The 20,132-nt window shown below is 42.0% G+C and overlaps 1 protein-coding gene across 1 annotated transcript in view; it reads left to right on the top strand.

The window, feature by feature from the left end:
- Positions 1–20,132, top strand: part of setd1ba (SET domain containing 1B, histone lysine methyltransferase a) — a 31,222-nt gene that overhangs the window by 7,261 nt on the left and 3,829 nt on the right. The window contains 12 exon segments of the mRNA XM_061875785.1: positions 188–309; positions 1,290–2,372; positions 7,537–8,262; positions 9,581–9,754; positions 9,836–9,929; positions 10,023–10,234; positions 10,311–10,374; positions 13,753–14,094; positions 14,163–15,353; positions 19,158–19,324; positions 19,398–19,523; positions 19,594–19,713. Of these exon segments, the coding sequence (XP_061731769.1) occupies positions 188–309; positions 1,290–2,372; positions 7,537–8,262; positions 9,581–9,754; positions 9,836–9,929; positions 10,023–10,234; positions 10,311–10,374; positions 13,753–14,094; positions 14,163–15,353; positions 19,158–19,324; positions 19,398–19,523; positions 19,594–19,713 (4,421 nt within the window).

Genomic DNA, 20,132 nt, shown 5'->3' with positions numbered 1-20,132 from the left:
GTAGCATAGCTTACTGTACATTTCAGGAACACCACTGTAAATTACAACAAATATTTGGACAATGTCTCATTATAAAATAGCTATTTTTTCCCATCAGCTGCTTCCCCGTTGTTTTAACAATGCCAGTTTATCTCCAACAATGGCCTCTTCACGATTCTGCAATTATATCCCTTTTGCCTTTCCTCAGGTGAGAATCGCCTCAGGTACTTTCAGCTCCTGATGAACGGCAGCTACACTCCGCGGACTCTGCCTGTCGGCGCGGAGGAAGCCTTGGAAGTCTCTCCTCGAAGCCTGGCGGAAGCCTTACTGGTAAATTGGGGGTTGGGGATGATACATGACACTTCCAATAGTTTTTGTTTGGGTTTTCACACTTGTCGCAGTGTGAATTGCTGAGCTCAGCAGACGTGCTTATCCTGAAATGCCCTTTTTTTTTCCAACCAGTGAACACAGGTGGTGGAGGAGACCGATTCTTGTTTGCCTCTCTTTTAAGGAGTTACATCTCAAAGGGGCTTTAAAAAATGCACTTTGGTCTCACAGTGTGAGATCCCCCCACACGTGCCCAGCCCTGATCCTCCCATCCACTAGTTAATGTTTTACCTCTGCCAAAGCGTGTTTGCTTTTTGTGCAACTTTTCCACTTTTTGCATCAAATGGGTGTGTTTTTTATATGATGTTTCCATTTCTTTTATATGATCCTTCCTCTAATGGTCCAACTATTAAGCATACAAAATCGCATAGGAAGTCATTTTAATTTATTATGCATCCACAGAAAATCTGATCTTCATTGATTCTGTATTTTATTGTTATTTACTGCAAAACAATGAGGGTAAATTCAACCAACATGGCAGCTCGCAGGAAGGATGTAACTAAGCCATAACCACAGTTCGGCGCATACCTCGCTTTTAAGGTCATACTTCAGTTCATTTTCGGTACAGTAAGGGAACAAAATGCAACTACTCTGGTTTTGTGTAAACCGCTTTAATGGTTTTTACTATATACATACAAGAACTGCTCGCAGCTGCTTTCTACTTGTCAACATGTCTTAGTCTGTTTTGACTGGGACAGTAATGCGTTCCCAAATAGGAGACTTTACACGATGGAAGAGCCTTGACCCGATTCTGTTCTGCGTGAAAACTCTGTATGACCCTCTTTCGTACATCCCAAAAAATCTGAACACAAATACATGTACCATTACCTCCTAATTTATTATATAATAAATAATTGTTGTGTTGTATGGGTCCCGATATCTTCTCTTCTAACCCCAACTTTGTTTGTCCCCTCCCTCTCAAGGCATGCAAGCCAATCGGTAGGTTATCCGAAAGCAGCCAGTCTACGGCATCAGGACCAGCGCCGCCCAGCAGCAGTTCCACCACGCCGCTGTCTCTGGAGACGGGCTACTCCAGCCTAAGGCAGGACACGCCCCAGTCGCAGGGGACCCCGCGCCAGGCAGGCACGCCCTATTCTCAAGACTCCAGCTACTCCAGTCGCCAGTCCACACCGGCCTACCAGTCCAGCCGTACGGAGAGTTCTGGCAGCTACAAGACCCGAAGACATGAGAGCAAATTCCAGGATGCGTACAACCGCCGACCGGAGAGGCCTCAGTATCGTAGCAACATGTATCGGAGCACGACATCGGAGCAATCGCCTTTTAAACAGCAGCACCTCACACCGCCGGAACCACCGCCTACAACCCCATCTTTCACGTACACACCGCCTACCCCTGCTACCTCAAACTTCAAGTCGGCTTTCTCGCCCTACCAGGCTCCCATGCCACCCGCTTTCCCACCATCAGAACCCGCGTTTCATCACCCAGCCCAAAGGGAGAGTGAGTACCACAGACCCCCACAGCCGCCCCCGGCAGCACCCACAGACTTTCTTCCCGTGAAGGATGGACCTGAAACGCCTCCCATTCCAGAACCCCCGCCCGAACCCGGTCCCCAACCAACCACACCACCCCCCCGAACGCCCGAACACTGCCCCTCACCTGGTTCCCCGGCCCCGGACGCAGAGCGCAACAGCCTGGACTCGCGCATCGAGATGCTCCTCAAGGAAAAAAGGACTAAACTGCTGCCCTTCCTGGCAGAGCAGATCTCGGACACTGAGGTGCGAATGGAGGGAAGTCCCATTTCCTCCTCGTCCTCACAGCTCTCCCCCATTCCCCCGTACACGGGTGGAACGCAAAACTCCCGTCCCTGTAGCACAGGCTTGGAGGACATCAGTCCGACCCCGCTGCCCGATTCGGACGAGGACGAGCCGATTCCCGGTACCGCTTCCCTGGTGAAGAGAATCGTCTCTCCTGTCCACGAGAAAATGAACAGTGAGGTTAAAGATGAGCATCCTCAAGGCCATGCGGAAACAGACAAAATGGACACGGTAAGACATTTTTACACAACATTCACCAAACACTTAGCAGACATAATAATGCCTGGTTTTGATTGACGCAGAAAGAGAGTGACTGATTTACAAATGTTGTAATATTTGAACATCCCTACTCAGCAACAGGAGTTGTGACAATAAGTTTTACTGTGTTGTAGTGCTGGGATGTCCCAAATTATTCCCAATGAGGTCCGCATACAAAACCTGGAAGACTCACACTTTGACACATTTTATGCATTAAATATATTAAGAACAAACTATATACACGTTTAACTATCCGAACAAAATATCTGCGCTTTGGGTTATAGATGACAAAGCCAGTTAATGTAATATTTGATTAATAATAAATGTGTTTTATTTTTAAGACATGCTGAGGGCCAATAAAAAACAAGCTGTGGGTAAAAACGGCCGCATTTTGGACACTTGATGGAGTGTGAGCCTAAAACACAGTTTGATTTTAAACTTTAAAGTCTCTAAAACAGACCTGGGCAAATTGAGGCTCGGGGCCCATGAACCTTTTCAATCTGGCCCGCCGGACATTTCCATATAATTTCTTTTAGCTCTTTAAGATGGAAATTGTAGCTGCCATTATGATGTGCAGTGATGTTTTCAAATGACCGTAAGTCTTGAACTATACAAAGTATTTCAATAGTTGGAATCTGCGCTTTTACTAGTTACTATGGTAATCTAAGTCACAGCAGCTCAGACGAGGCACTGAGCAGTGTGGGTGGGGAGCATTTCACAAGTGTTTCCAGAGCGGCCAGCCTGAAATGCGGGTGTCAGGGACAGATGCGGATGGAGATTTTTACAACAAAGCTCTAAAGCTTAGTGATGTATTCGATGTATCCGATTGTAGATGTTTTTTGTTTTTTTTCGTGCTGATATTTCGCTGTGTTTGTTGCTTTTTTGTTGCGTTTCGCTTGATTGTAAAATGTCGATCGAGAGCAGGTGTGATTCATATGTTCTCAATATTCAGTGTTTTATCGTTCATAGTTAACATTGTAAATCCCACATTCTTTATTTTCATGTACATTCTGGGTGTCTCATTCAGTCATAAAATTAAAATTCCATTTCGTTTTCTAAGGCGGCATGTCATAACGTTTTTAGCAACCAGACATTATTGTGAGGTTTTGTATTAGTGTTCCTAAAAATAGATATACCGGCCCCTAGACACATTTTTTTCCCTAAATTTGGCCCCCCGAAGCAAAATAATTGCCCTGCAGGCCTGCTCTAAGAGACGATATTGACAGGTCACAGGAAGTTAAGTCTGGTTTCAAGTACTAGTAGTACACTTTCCCTTTTCATTTCGTGCTCCTTGTTCAGTCTTGTAAAGCAATCTCGGGTTTCACATAAAGCATGTTTAGCGTCTTTAAATGTGCCAAGACAGATTAAACATGTTTAGGTGTGTAAATAGAGTTTACCTTGGAGTTAAACAGGAGCTTCTGTCCTTCTGAGGTCCTGCACACTTTGGCTTATGTGAAATTGAGGAATGAAATACTAGTCTTGCTTCCTGTTTCATTCGGAAAGGAGGACAGATTTTGCTGTTGGCCCCATTGAGCGGCACGCTTCCTGCCTCTGCCTGAGCCCGTCAGTCAGAATAGGCCGCCGCCGCGCATGTTCTCACCTTTCAGTTATTGCAAAGCAAACATCATTTGTGTAAGGATGCCACTCCCGCGCCAATCTCACGTTCACTACTTTCGCAATGGTTCCAACTGGGAATCCTTTTTTTAATGATACAGCTCTTGCATCGCTGACTTATCTGTTTCGGGTCGATGTTTAGTGCCTGAGCAAACAGTTTGCTTGACCGGAGACACGGGTCACTCTTGTCGGTTGTCCTCAGCAAGCATGTACGGGTTCAATCTTGATCTAGGATCTGTGCCCATTTTGGTGGCATATAAATGAGCAACAGGTGCTTCACTTTTACTAACATCTCAAATTCAAGATTGTGAACAGGAAGGGTGACATACCTCTTCCCCTCTCGACAATCTTAAATTTCTCACTCGGTGCAATCTCCTTTTCGCATACTCTTCGTCTCGTGCCCTCTCGGACGCTCATAATAGCACACTCAGCCCTGAGAGAAACGAAGTTGTTCTTTTTTTCCTATATGACATCCTCTTTCAAGTCTTTGACCTGACATCTTCTTGTATGTCAGTCAGAATAACGTTGAAGCACATTACATCTTACTCTGCAACACTAACCTTAGTGTTGTCAAAATGAATGTGAATAATCCATTATAAATATGATTACAAATTGTAAACAAATTAGTTGGGATGGGTATTATTCGTGTGTGTGTGTGTGTGTGTGTGTGTGTGTGTGTGTGTGTGTGTGTGTATATATATATGATGGATATGTGTGTATTTTGGGTATATGTATGTGATTATGTGTGTATTGGTATGTATTGCATGTATGTATATGTACATGTATATGTGTGTATATATATATATATATATAAATATATATATATATGTATATGTATGTATGTGTATAGATGTGTTTGTTGTGTATATATATGTAAATTGTATGTATGTATGTGTATAGATGTGTGTGTTGTGTATATTTGTGTGTACATATGTATATATGTAAGTGTGTGTGAATTTAATTGTATTATATATAGATAATATATAGCATCTACACAGCAAGCACTGAATTGAATTATATGATATATATTATTGTATTATATATTGTGTATATATATATTGTATATGTATAGGGGTGGGACCTAATAAGTTTACTTCTTCCCACTCCCCTTTGAGCCAATCTTGACATCTACAAAAGATTAGTCACATGTAATGTTTTTAATGTAGGTTTAAAAATAATGTATATATATAAATATTTCTTTTGTATTTTATGTCATTCTTTTGTTTTTTTGCATGGCTCAAAATAAACCATTCATTCATTCATACAACGGTAAAACTCTCGATGGTTAGTTATACCCTATTACCGTTTTTAATTAAATTATCAAAAAACTGTGATTGATAACTACACTTTGATAAACTCATGGACTGACTGACGCCTACATGTCAAAGTCAAAGTCAAGAACTGGCCCGTGAATGAATTATCTATGGGCAAGGGATATTTGATTAGTATCGGAACCGGCCCGCAGGCCACAGCCGGCTGCTGCTGTTGTTTTGCACGCACCAATACTCTGAACAGTGTTGGTGCTAGGAATTCTCAAAATCAAGTCATAAAAATGGGGTCCCACAGTACATTGTTGGGGTCCCACTTTTTTGTAAGCATTTTCAATCAATCAATCAATCAATCAATGTTTACTTATATAGCCCTAAATCACTAATGTCTCAAAGGGCTGCACAAACCACAACACAAACCACTACGATGATAAATGTATGCATTATCCTGTTATATCTCACATTATATATTGTGTTTAGGAAAAAGGTTGTCATAAACGTTACTTGAATCTTTAAAAAAAAAAAATACAAAATAAAACACATTTTTACGCATATATGAATGTATTCAGTCATAAACATTCATTCACTTTCTTCATTTCTCCATGGATCTAAACTTTACCGCTGCCGATATTTTTTTGGAAATATTTTTATTGTAATATTTTCATAATGTGTTTTTTTACTTTTTGGCCAAAGAAAGACAAAGAAAACAATCAGAAATTGTCTTTATTTTTTAGTTTCAATGCCATGATTTTAATAGTCTGGCCCGCGTGTGCACAGATTTTCCTCCATGCGGTCCCTGAGCTAAAATGAGTTTGACACCCCTGGACTAGTGCTAGCTCATTAGCTATCTTAAATGCTAACATGAATACAAGACACATTAATGTCTGTCCTCATTAAGAAACAATATTCCCCATTATAAACTTGTATAAACACATTACTGTCTGAGTAACTAAGATATTGAATTGTGTACATTTTACCTGTGCTGTCTTAGAACGGAGTGATCAATCTATGCTCAAAAAAATATGACACAGGCGGAGATGTTTTTCTTTTTTTAACCACTTTATAAACTCCGACGGATTGTGTCTGCAGCAGGAAATGAACTCGTGCAATGTCATAAACAGTAAAGGAAGCCAAGGGTACACTCAATTTGCCTTTATAAAAACAAAAAAAGGAAACATTTTACAAATTAAGATGGAAGAAGATAAAAATATTCAGACACTCAAATAAAAATATTGCTCTTAAAATGGCAGAACAATATTTCATGTTTCTTTTGCCAATATAGTATATAATGTATTGATTTTAGTTATTTAAAACAATACAACCTAATTAAAAGATGTCAGTGTGCGCGCAGGTACTTTTTCAGCACATTCAACATCACCGCAATAATAATGACAACCTTGATAGGAAAATTTCATATCATTACATCCCTGGAAAGGAGTTTTCTTTTCACCAAGCCCTTCTATCTCAAAAGACCATGTTAATAACATTAATGTTAATTGTTTGTTTTAAAAAAAAAAGTAATCCAATCTGAAACACAATTAATTTAGATTTATTTATTTATTTATTTTAGTTTATTTCGAACATGAACACACAGCATAAAAACATCACACAATTTCATATTATTTCTCTTTACATCATGTCCGAAAAGGAGTAGGAAGAAGCAAAGCTTATTTAATCCTACCCGTTTCCCACTTCAGAGCATTTACAAATACATACATTCATTTACTGACCTTTTTATAGTAAAATGACATCCGTGAGTGAGTAATACAACAGTTTTGTAATATGTAATTAATTAAGTCAGTCATTATTAACATACTGAGATGATGGATATCTTATTTTCAATAAGGTTGAAAGTATTTGTCATAATTCTTCTTTGTACTTTGTAAGCACTATTAATTTGAACAACCTCTTAAACTGGATCATATCAGTACAATGTTTAACTTCTTTACTTATTTACTTAATCCATTCCATAATTTAATTCCACATACTGATATGCTAAAGGTTGTAAGTGTTGTACGTGCATACAAATGTTTTAAATTCGATTTTCCTCTAAGGTTATATTGCTCCTCTTTAGTTGAGAAGAACTGTTGTACATTCTTTAGTAGCAGATTAAAAAAATATATATTTAATTGTGATTAATCTAAATTAATCTTCAGCAACCTTTTGACTAATCTAAATTCGACATTTCAGTCGTTTGACAACCCTAATAAAAAGTCTCACGCGAGAGAGATGACCGCTCTTTCCTTGTCGCGCAGAGTCATCAGTCGTCAGGAGAAGACATGGAGATCTCGGATGACGAGATGCCCGGCACGCCAATCAGCGGCGGCGACTGTAGCAAAGGCATCGTCGTGAACTCCGCCGTGTCCCCCCTCCAGACCCTAGCCATCCATCCCGCCGGATATCCCCACCTGGCGGGCTTCGCCATCCCCCATCACCTAGCCCACACGACCCTGCCGGGGCACCACATGGCTGCTCACCCCGGCGTGCACCCGCACATGCTGCCACATATGGCCCACTACCCGCCCGGCATGATTCCGCTGGTGCAAATGGAGCTGATGAACTGTCTGCGGTGGGAACAGTGGAGCACGGTCCCCATGTCTTTCCAGATGCAGCAGCAGATGCTGAGTCGCATGGCACAGACTCGAGGCCCTTATCATTATCCGCATTTCGTGGATAGCGCGGCGTTTGCCGGACCCTATCCACATTTGTCCATGGGGGCTGCTGCGCATGGAAGTCCGACGGGGGCGCCCGGGCAGCCGTGGCAGCATCCCAGTATGCCCAAGTTCAACCCAACCGTCCCTCCTCCTGGTTATGAGACTAAAAAGGAGGATCCACACAAAGCCACCATCGAAGGTGTCCTCCAGGTCATTGTCAAAGAACTGAAAGCCATCATGAAGCGAGACCTTAACCGTAAAATGGTGGAGGTGGTGGCTTTTCGAGCGTTTGATGAATGGTGGGAGAAGAAGGAACACTCCGCAAAGGTAAGTTGTGTTCCTTGTCATACTGTCACCATCTTAAAATACTGGCTGTGCATGTACATTCCAAGATCCCATTTTAAACAATTTTCCAATAATTCCAAAAAAGTCTCACAATCAGTGTATTAAAAGTAGGTTATTTTGATCGTTGACTAGTCAGCAATTTCTCTTTTGACTCGTTTCGATTATTGTTTCTGATCTGGTGTGCATGTTAAGTTTGATGTTGGACTAGATTTTGATTCATTTTTAAAACCTACTATAGTCAATTAAATTGTAACAAAATAAAAATAAATTACAATAGGATAGACTTTATTTATCCCACAATGGGGAAATAGTGGTTGCAGTGCAGATTTTTACATACAGTACCTAGAGTAAAACCTAATGGAAAAACTAAGAATAAGTAATAAATAATATATATTGCTGACTAAGTGATTGCAATACGTATAAATAGATATTCAAACAAAAAGTGACTGTTGCTGAGTGTAAAAATATAATATAATATATCAGTAACACAAGGCAAGGCAACTTTATTTGTATAGCACTTTTCATACACAAGGCAGACTCAAAGTGCTTCACAGACAACAAAGGGAAATGAAAGAAAATAAAAGCAAAATTAAAATGCAGACAATAAGAAAAAAAAGAGTGCGGACATTAAAAGTTAAAAGATTAAAAGATTTAGCTTAAAAGCTAAGGTGAACATAAAAGTTTTCAGTCTAGTTTTAAAAGTACCGGTAGTCAGAATTGGGGAAAGTCTGACATCTTTAGGAAGTTTATTCCAGCTATTTGTTGCATAGTGACTGAATGATGCTCTCCCTTGATTTGAGTTTACTCTGGGAACCACTAACAGATTGGTCTCAGAAGATCTTAGTGCTCTAGAGCAGTGGTACCGGGCCACAGAATAATTTTTTATTCATTTTTATTAAAAAAAAAATATATATATATATTTTGTTTTATTAAATCAACATAAAAAACACGATATACACTTACAATTAGTGCACCAATCACAAAAACCTCCCTTTTTCATGACAAAAATGTCCCTTTTTCATGACAAAAAAAAAAAAAAAAAGGCTACTTGCTATTTTGTAGAAACTAGAATACAAAACCTGTTTTTCCGTTATTTCACTTGTTTTTTGGTATCTACATAACTCCACATGTGTTCATTCATAGTTTTAATGCCTTCAGTGACAATCTACAATGTAAATAGTCATGAAAATAAAGAAAACGCATTGAATGATGAAAAGGTGTCGCCAAACTTTTGGCCTGTACTGTATGTAAAAGCAAAAAAAGTGTCTTGGAAATAATGAAACTCGACATCTTTCCCCAGGCATCCTTGACTCCAATCAAAGGTGCTGAGGGGAAGGAAGAAGAAAGACCTAAGCCTAAAGAGACCATAAGTTCAAGTCTTCTCGAGAACTGGAACAAGGGCGAGGTGCTCGGCTATGAGGGAATGGGCCTGGGAATCGGGTTGCGAGGAGCCATCCGGTTGCCGTCCTTCAAGGTCTTAAGTCCAAGGAGCTTTGTTATCGCTGGCCAACATGGCTGCAGATTTTGGTGTTAACCGTTCAAACACTGTGTGCAGGTCAAAAGGAAGGACCCACCTGAAGCTGTCAACGCGGGCGAGAACAAACGAGCACGACCTTCCACTCCGTTGGAAGACGAGCTGGAGGATGAGGGTAACTCCCCCCGCACCCCTCCCTTCTCCAATCAATGTTGATACTCGATACGCGTCCACACCTGTTCATGTTGTTGCTGTTTTTCTCCGTCAGACCGGGAGAGAGACCCGGCGGAGCTCCCCTTGGACAACTCCAAGATGTGCCCCGACGGTATCGCGGCCAAGCGAAGACACTCCCGCCCGCTGGAACTTGACAGCGAGGGCGAGGAGGAGGTGGACACCTCTGGGAAAGAGGAGGAGTCACTGGGCGACCGAGAGGAGGAGCCTGACGAAAGAGAGCCCGCTGACCGGCTGTCACCAAGCAAAGTCAGCCCGCTTACTCTATGATGGCCGCGGTTGGTACACCTGACACATTGTTCATGTACTCCTTTTGTTTTTGCAGAGCGGCGAGGAGGCTGGCAGAGAATCATCCAGTGAGAGTGCATCGTCAGATTCCTCAGATGACGGTACTTTGTTTATAAGATGCTTTTTATTATCCCCTCAACTCCCTCCAAAATGGATTAACTCGCTGGAATAAAAAAGACAATATAACATACATCCATAAACGTGGGCGCATGTGAAAAGTGCAATATATTTATCTGTACAGTAATCTATTTATTTATTTATATATATATATTTATACATAATTTATATATATTTATTTAATTATATATGCACCTTGTTGCTTTTTTTTATCCTGCACTACCATGAGCTTATGTAACGAAATTTCGTTCTTATGTGTGCTGTAAAGTTCAAATTTGAATGACAATAAAAAGGAAGTCTAGTCTAGTCTTCTACACATATTCTGTTAATGCTGTTTTTCCGTCTTCTACTGCACGTTCAGTAGCCTCCTCACAATCAAAGCTATGTGAGCTTTAGTGCTAACTCCTGGTGTCCCAATTAGGGTTGTCTCGATAGCTACCGTATTTTTCGGAGTATAAGTCGCACCTGCCGAAAATGCATAATAAAGAAGGAAAAAAACATATAAGTCGCTTTGGAGTATAAGTCACATTTTTGGGGGAAATTTATTTGATAAAACCCAACACCAAGAATAGACATCTGAAAGGCAATTTAAAATAAATAAAGAATAGTGAACAACAGGCTGAATAAGTGTACGTTATATGAGGCATAAATAACCAACTGTGAAGGTGCCTGGTATGTTAACATAAGATATTATGGTAAGAGTCATTCAAATAACTATAACATATAGAACATGCTATATGTTTACCAAACAATCTGTCACTCCTAATCGATAAATCCCATGAAATCTTATATGTCTAGTCTCCTACGTGAATGAGCTAAATAATGTTATTTGATATTTTACGGTAATGTGTTAATGATTTCACACATAAGTCGCTCCTGAGTGTAAGTCGCACCGCCGGCCAAACTATGAAAAAAAACTGTGACTTATAGTCCGAAAAATACGGTATATTTTGGTACCGGTACCAAAATGTATTTCGATACTCTTCTAAATAAAGGGCACCACAAAAAATAGACTTTATTTTAACAAAAAAATCTTAGTGTACATTAAACCTATGTTTCTTATTGCAATCGAATCTAATTAGTCTGCTGACGTATGCAGTAACATGTTGTGTCATTTATCATTCTATTATTTTGTCAACATTATAAAGGACAAGTTGTAAAAATGTTATTAATCTACTTGTTCATTTACTGTTAATATCCGGTTATTTTCACTTTTAACATTTTCTATCTACACTTCTGTTATAATGTAATAATCAATTACTCTTCTGTTGTTTGGATACCAAACGGTATAGCTCGGTTGGTAGAGCGGCCGTGCCAGCAACTTCAGGGTTGCGGGTTCGATCCCCGCTTCCGCCATACTAGTCACTGCCGTTGTGTCCTTGGGAAAGACACTTTACCCACCTGCTCTCAGTGCCACTTACACTGGTTTAAATGTAACTTAGAAATTGGCTTTCACAATGTAAAGCGCTTTGAGTCACTTGAGAAAAGCGCTATATAAATGTAATTCACTTCACCTCCACAAATTTAAGTATCGATCCGATACCAAGTAGTTACTGGGTAATACATTGGTCATAATTTAAGTTCTCCTGTGTGCCGGGACGTATTTCCTGAGTTTATGAATATGATATGAATTTTTTAAAAAAAGGAAAAAAGTGACAATAAAAAATATCGACGTAATCGTAGTAGTATCGACTACATACACTCTTGTATTTGGTATCATTACAGTGGATGTCAGGTGTAGATCCACCCATGGCATTTGTTTACATTGTGAAGCTGGTGAGCTATCGTATCCTCCTACAGTGTGTAGTGAAGCATGTTTAACTATTCCCCGTCCTGCAGGGATGATATTTGTAAAAAAAAAGCACTTTGTCGCCATGGAGGTGAGGATTAATGATTTAGAAGAAGCTAAAACACTGCCAATTGCGGATGGACATTAGCCGCTAACTAGTTTGCCATGTTTTAAAGCACCTCTTCCTGTGGGTGTTTGTCTTATAACTTCACATTTATATTTGGTTTTTAGGCCAAAATGCATCTGTTCACCCTTTTCTGTCTACACACTGTGTCTGTTTTGTAAGACTCTGTAATTGTGCGCTGCCGTACATGCTCCTCTGTTCGTAAGACCAGCAATGTCACAACGTGCCTGTAAAAAAATAAATAAATATGGTGAACCAGTACTTTTCAAACAGAGTATAGGAACGTTTTTGATTCATTAGTATCGCGATACTATACTAGTACCGGTATACCGTACAACCCTAGTCCCAATAGACCTTTTTAACTTTCTCATAGGTCAATAATAGTCCGATACAATAGCAGCACAAATGAAAATAGAAACTTTTATTATATTGTAGTGTGGAATGTTTGAAAAAGCTTCATCAAGTGAAATTAGAACAATGGTAGTTATGAAAAACATTAACCTCATTACAAATGAAAGCTTTTGAAGTGGAGGGTTAATAGTGGGCACAAGAATGCTCATGACGCAGTAACTTGAGCTAGACACATTTGTTACTGGATACATTCTAACACACTTCTACCCTCAAATCCTTTGTAATATGCAACTTAATTATTTGACACGTGTTTGAGACGGATTGTGTGTTTTAGACTGCTATTTAAGGACGAATATTACTAGAGATGTGCCAATCGTTTGGCGGTTTTTCATCAAAATGTACACTGGAAAGACTCACAATCTCACCAAGTATATATTTCTAATTTGTAGTCAAAATATCTAAACAAACCTACTACAAGTCATAATCCCCTAAATAGTATTTTTTCAGTGACACTTAAGAACTTGTTCTTTGGCAATCTAAATTCTGAGAAAAAAATACTACCTTTGAGCACCACAAGTTTGTCCATACAAGATACAAAACTTTACAAAACTAGTAAATAATACAATGGATTGCTAATTTTAAGATCACTTATATTTTAAAGCTTAAATATAATGTCATTAAAAGCAAATATAACTTCTGCCAATGGAACAAGTTAAAATAGTCTTGGTAAGATTTCTCAATAAAACATTATATAGGAGGACTTAGACTTAACTGGCTGTCCAGCTTTGCACAAGGGTTCAGGTTAGGGTTGCAGGACTGTTTGTATCAGAGCTAATGTTGGAGATTTTAGATGTGAGGCGATATCATTCCATACTTGTTTTTTGCTGATATCGAAGCGATACTAATATTATATCAGGACACCCCTGGTGCTAACATTTTAATCTTAACAAAATGATCAAACTTGCAGCTGCCTCAACTGTAGCTAACTCATAAATGACACTTTTCTGAGCTTCATTTTAAGATGTGTAGCAAACCCTGCTTTATTTTATTTTGTTTTATTCACAAAGCTTTCCTGGCTTTTTGCTTCATTTCCCACAGACTCCGCAAGTTCAGTGTCATCCAAAAGCAGCTCAGACTCCTCGTCGGCAAGTTCGGACTCCTCCGAGGATGAGTTGAGCTCAGAAGAAGAGGACTCGGAGGTGGAAAATGATGATGAGGGGAAAGTGTCCAAGACGTCTTCGTCCTCGTCCTCGTCTTCATCCTCGTCCTCCGACGAGGAAGAGAAAAAGGAGTTGGACTCCAAGCCACTGAGTCCTCCCCCTGAGGAGGTGACCACAAACGCTATGGAGGAGATAAGCAGCAAACTTAAACGCAGACCTCCGAGTCCTGAGGACGAGGTACCAGAGGACCTGAAGCCCCCTTCTCCTAAAGGTGTTCCGGGTAAGTCTTTCCTCCTAAGTTAGAACTCACTTCAATAAACATTTTGATTGAAACGGTTTGGTTTTTAGTCAAAGAGGAAACCATGAAGTCTGAACCCGAGGAGACGCTCCGGCCTTCCACGCCAGCAGGTGCCCTGCCTGACAGTGACCAGGAGAGCAAACCCAAAGGTAAAGCAGAGCCTGAGGAGGTTGCCACTCAGCCGGGCCTATTAGCCCCGTCCCACCTCGATTCCAAAACAGCCGCACCCAGGTCCGCCTCCGCCTCTTTAATGCACCTACCTCTCCCGCCTCACCCGACAGTAGAAGGTCGCTCGCTCCTCCACCCGCCCTCCGCTCCTCTGCCAGACCTCTCTCAACGGGCCCGACTCCCCACGGACGAGGACATTCCCCGGACGCCGGGCAGGGACCTGATGGAACGAGCCAGAAGTCTGGGCAAGTCCCAGAGCACGGACACGGTGCCCAACACCCCAGGTAGTGACGCCCCGCTGACGGGGAGCAGCCTAATGCTCAGCTCCCCTCACATTCCTGGCAGTCCCTTTTCCTACCCTGCACAGTCTCCTGTCCTTAGCGCCGGAGTCCCTCGCACTCCTGGTAAAGACTTAACCTTCACCCCTGTCTTCCCCGACCCCTCTGCGCTTCCTTTTAATCGGAAGATCTCCTCTGAGAGCCTGGACGATAGGCCTCAATTTAAGGAGCCGCCTATCAGCCTCTTACCTAACCAAGCCTTATCAACAGGTACCGAGCATGCAGCCAGCCTATCGGCGGAGCCTCCCGCCAGCCTCACAGGGGAGGATTCCGACATGTTCGACAGCATCTCGTCCAAGCGTAAACCCGGACGACCCAAAGGAAAAAAGATCCCCACTGCGGCCGTGGACGTCGCCATGCAGGACATGTCCACCGAACCCCCCTATGTCCCGAGTCCGGACTTCAGCATGAGAGAACCTCAGACGCTGCTGCCTGAAGCCGAAGACGGCTTCCACTCCTACGAGGAGGACCTCCCTGTGCCCATGAAGCCCGCCAGGAGGGCGCGGCGCAACTGGGAGGAGCTGTTGCTCGACAGCTTGTCGCCCGTCACCACGCCGACACGCTCGTACTTCTCACGGCGCAGCGACTTCGAGGAGATGACCATCTTGTACGACATCTGGAACGGCGGCATCGACGAAGAGGACGTCCGGCTGCTGCAGGTCACGTACGACAAGATGCTGCAGCAGGATAACGGCAACGACTGGCTCAACGACACACTCTGGGTCAACCATCCTTATATCCTTTCACCTTGTTTGATTATTCCATTGTACATAATATCAATAGGTTGTATTCCGTCACATGACTTTTGAATGGAAGTAAACGAAGTGGTGGGCCACCAAACCAACATGGCTACTGAAGGTTTAGATTTTCACTGTTAAAAGCAGATATGACGGGAAAAAATCAAACTATGCCATGGAATCTATCTATATACCAGACTTGGGCAAATTAAGGCCCGGTCTCTAGCTGCCATTATGATGTGCACTGATGTTTTCAAATCACCATAAGTCTTAAATTATACAAAGTATTTCAATGGTTGGAATCTGTGCGTTTGCATGATATACTAGTTACTATGGTAATGTAATAAGTTACTATGGTAATCCAAGTCACAGCAGTTCAGACGAGGCACCAAGCAATGTTGATGGAGAGCGTTTATACAGAGTGTTTCCAGAGCGAGCCTGAAATGCGGGTGTCAGGGACAGACACGGAAGGAGATTTTTTACAACAAAGTTCTAAAGCAAAGTGATATCAGATACATCGCGTTCATATTTGGTGGTGTTTGTTGCATTTTGTTGCGTTTCGCTTGATTGTAAAATATGTCGAAAGAGTGTGACGTTCATATGTTGTCAATATTCAAGTATTTTATTGTTCATATATTGTAAATCCCACATTCTTTATTTTCATGTACATTCTGGGTGTCTCATTCTGTGAAAAAAATTTAAATTCCATTCATTTTTTTAATGTGGTCTGTCATAACGTTTTTAGCTTTCAATCAGACATTATTGTGAGGTTTTGTATTAGTGCTCCAGACACATTTTTTTCTCTAAATTTGGCCCCCCAGTTCAAATATTCGACCGGGCATGCTCTATACGTTATCAAAAAAAGATGTGTCGACTATCAAAGATTATCCATCGGTCGCGTTCCCAGACATATCAAACTATCTGGTGCGTCAGATGTCATTCTAACGACAGAACCGATGAAAACTTGAAAAGCAGGGAGGCCTACAGCTTCTTAATGTGTGGCTGAGTCAAGGAAATTGGTATCAAGACTCTCCTGGATAAATACGCATCGTTTTTGCTCGGGCTAGGTTGCATTTCATGATTTAACTTTAACTACTGCCATGTTTGTTGCCTTTTTGTTGCACGCGCCGTTTGCCAGTTTGCGTGTTTTTCCCCGTGTTTATCAAAACAAAATCTATAGATGTCAACATTGTGAATGTGCTGAAAGCATCATTTATGAATGCTGTCTTTGGTAAAACATTAACCTTTTTAGATTGTGGTCCCATTTGATCTATTTTATTTAGACACCCGTTCCAAAAATGCATTTTAAAAAATGCGAAACAAGCTTAAATACAAATAATGATACCACTTGAATGGGAAATACTAAATGTTAAAAGTATATCAAATAAACAAAGTGATCCAAGTGATCACAAAGTTTCTCAACTTGGACTGGAGTGCGTGGCACTTTTCTTGTGGTTTTTCGTAAAATCGTGCACTCTTTCACCCTACTTGATTACCTCTCGAGGAATTCCGAGGAAACTTTAATCCTTTTCACGACTTGAACGGTTCCAACAACCTAAAACAACGCAAGCAGGGGGCATTTTTCTTGAAAAAAGGCAAAATGCGGCCCAGAACGCTATGACAACAGACATATTTATTGAGCCGGACATGATGGTGAAGTGAAACCAACCCAGGCCTGGGCAATTATTTTGACGCGGGGGGCCAATTTTATAGAAAAACAATGTGTCTGGGGTCCGGTATAACTGACTTTTAGGAACACTAATACAAAACCTCACAATAATGTCTGTTTGAATGCTAAAAACTTTATGACAGACCGCCCTAAAACATGTAATGGAATTGTATGTATTTTTACGGAATGAGACACCCAGAATGTACATGAAAATAAACAATGTGGGATTTACAATATTAACTATGACCGATAAAACACTGAATATTGACCACATATGAAAGTCAAACCCCCTCTCGATTGACATATTTTACAATCAAGCGAAACACAACAAAAATGCAACAGACGCCGCAAAATGTGAACGGGAAAGGTTAAAAACCCCCACCTACAATCTGATATATCTGATACATCACTAAGCTTTAGAACTTTGTTGTGAAAATCTCCTTCCGCGTCTGTCCCTGACACCCGCATTTTCGGGCTGACCACTCAGGAAACACTCCGTAGAAACGCTCCCCACCCACGTCTGAGCTGCTGTGACTTAGATTCAAGACTCAAGATTCAAGATTGTTTATTGTCATATATGTATGGACAGTTAAACAAACTGTTTGTCATATAATTAAAATCTTACTTTGCTAGTCCACCTTTCAACAAGTCACACGGTACTTAGCTAAAATAAAAATGAGAAATGTTTTATACAAGGCACAGTGAGTAACAAAACATTTTTGCACATTCTGAATCACAGTCAACAGTATAAATATGGAGGTGACATTTGGTCACAGCCTGCGATGAGGTGGTGACTTGTCTAGGGTGTACCCTGCCTTCCGCCCGAATGCAGCTGAGATAGGCTCCACCGACCCCAAAAGGGACAAGCGGTAGAAAATGGCTGGATGGATGGACGGGTCACAGCAGCAGTTAAAAAGTGTCTTTAGTGATCAAAGGTGAAAAGTTTCTACAGTGATGGTTCACAGTTTGGGGGTGGTCATCGTAGCTGTCTTTAAAGATAAAAGTAAAAAAGGGGGTGTGGAGTAGCTGGGGGAGCTAGCATTCACAAGCCTGATGGCCTGTGGGTAGAAACTGTTTGTCAGTCTCATAGTCCTGGCTTTCAGGCTCCTGTATTGTCTGCCTGATGGTAGGAGGGTGAAGAGACTGTGCTGGCATACTTGCCAACCTAGAGACCTCCGAATTCGGGAGATGGGGTGGGGGGGTTTGTTGGTAGTGGGGCTGTGTATTGTTGCATCCCGAAAGAGCTAGTGCTGCAAGGGATTCTGGGTATTTGTTCTTATGTGTTAATGTTGTGTTACGGTGCGGATGTTCTCCCGAAATGTGTTAGTCATTTTTGTTTGTTGTGGGTCCAAAGTGTGGTGCATATTTGTATGAATGTTAAAGTTGTTTATACGGCCACCCTCAGTGTGAGCTGTATGGCTGTGGACCAAGTATGTCCCGGCATTCGCTTATGTGTGTCTGTAAAAGCCGCATATATTATGTGACTTGACCACACACTGTTTGTATGGAGGAAAAGCGGACGTGATGACAGGTTGTAGAGGACGCTAAAGGCCATGGCTTTAAGGCATGCTGCCAATATTGTTATCCGGGTGGAAATTAGGGAGAATTTCCGGAGAATTTTCGGAAATTCAGGAGTCTCCCTGGAAAATCGGGAGGTTTGGCAAGTATGTGTGCTGGGAGTGTATACTGTCCTTTAGGTTACCATAGTAACTAATCAGATTATCATAGTAACTACTATTTTATGCAAAAGTGCAGATTCGAACCATTGAAAGACTTTGTATAGTTCAAGACTTGCGGTCATTAGAAAACATCACTGCACATTATAATGGCAGCTAAACTTTCCATCTTAAAGATCTTAAATAGTCTGGCGGGCCAGATTGAAAAGTTTCACGGGCCACATGTGGCCCCCAGGCCTTAATTTGCCCAGGTCGGGCCTAAAACAACATAAGCATTTTGGCATTTTTCTTGGGAAAAGACAACATGACGCCGAGAACGCTATGACAACAGACCTATTTAATGACCCGGACATGATGGTGAAGTGAATACAAGTTATTAGTACCTCCCCCTGCTGGGGGCTTTGGGAAACAGTTGTCAGGTCCATGTACTGGAGTTCCTTCCTTGACCTCCGTGCACCCACCAACATCCCCCGCATTAAGAAAAAGAGGCGAGACGACGGCATGAGGGATCACATGACGGGCTGCGCCAGAAGCGAGGGATACTACAAGATCGACAAGAAGGACAAGATCAAGTACCTTCAGAGCACGCGGCTGCAGTCGGACGAGCCGCCCGTGGACACACAGGTGGGCTTTAGTGTAGAGAAATATGGCCAATGTTTCCAAATGAAGAGATATTTTACAGACAGTTTGTGTGCAGGGTATGAGCATCCCCGCACAAGTGCACGTCTCCACCAGGGCGGGCTCGGAGCGGCGGTCCGAACAGCGGCGCCTGTTGTCGTCTTTTGCGTGCGACAGTGACCTGCTGAAGTTCAACCAGCTGAAGGTGAGCATTGTGTTTTTCTTTAGAGAGTAAATACAAATTCTGACAAATCTCCTGCTTTTCGTTCCTTCAGTTCCGTAAGAAGAAGATCCGATTCTGCAGGTCGCACATCCACGACTGGGGTCTGTTCGCTTTAGAGCCCATCGCCGCAGACGAGATGGTCATAGAATACGTGGGACAAAACATCCGACAGGTAAGGCTTGAGTTTTTTTCTTGCCCTGGATGTCGTTGTGGCTTGTGCAGCCCTTTGAAACACTCATGATTAAGGGTTATATCAATAAACTTTGATTGATTAAGGCATACTTGCAGACCTTGAGACTTCCGAATTCGAGGGGCGCGGGGTTTGGCGGTAGCTGTATATTGTAGCGTCCCGGAAGAGTTAGTGCTGCAAGGGTTTCTGGGTATTTGTTCTGTTGTGACGTTCCACGTCCCAAGAGCTAGCTTCTGTATCCAAGGATCGGACCGCCAAGTGCCCTGCCTTCGGCTGCCGCCCAGCTCACATTGCACCCGACCTCTTTGGCCCCTCTTATAAGTGGTGAGCCTCTTCGGGCTGTGCCAGGCGCTTGCCATCGTGCCCCACCTCTGGGCCTGCCTTTAGAGGGGGGCCCCGGT

This window comes from Nerophis ophidion, linkage group LG17 (assembly GCF_033978795.1).
Source record: "Nerophis ophidion isolate RoL-2023_Sa linkage group LG17, RoL_Noph_v1.0, whole genome shotgun sequence".
NCBI lineage: Eukaryota > Metazoa > Chordata > Actinopteri > Syngnathiformes > Syngnathidae > Nerophis > Nerophis ophidion.
The sequence above is the reverse complement of the archived record's forward strand: the minus strand, read 5'-3'. Positions and strand labels throughout refer to the sequence as shown.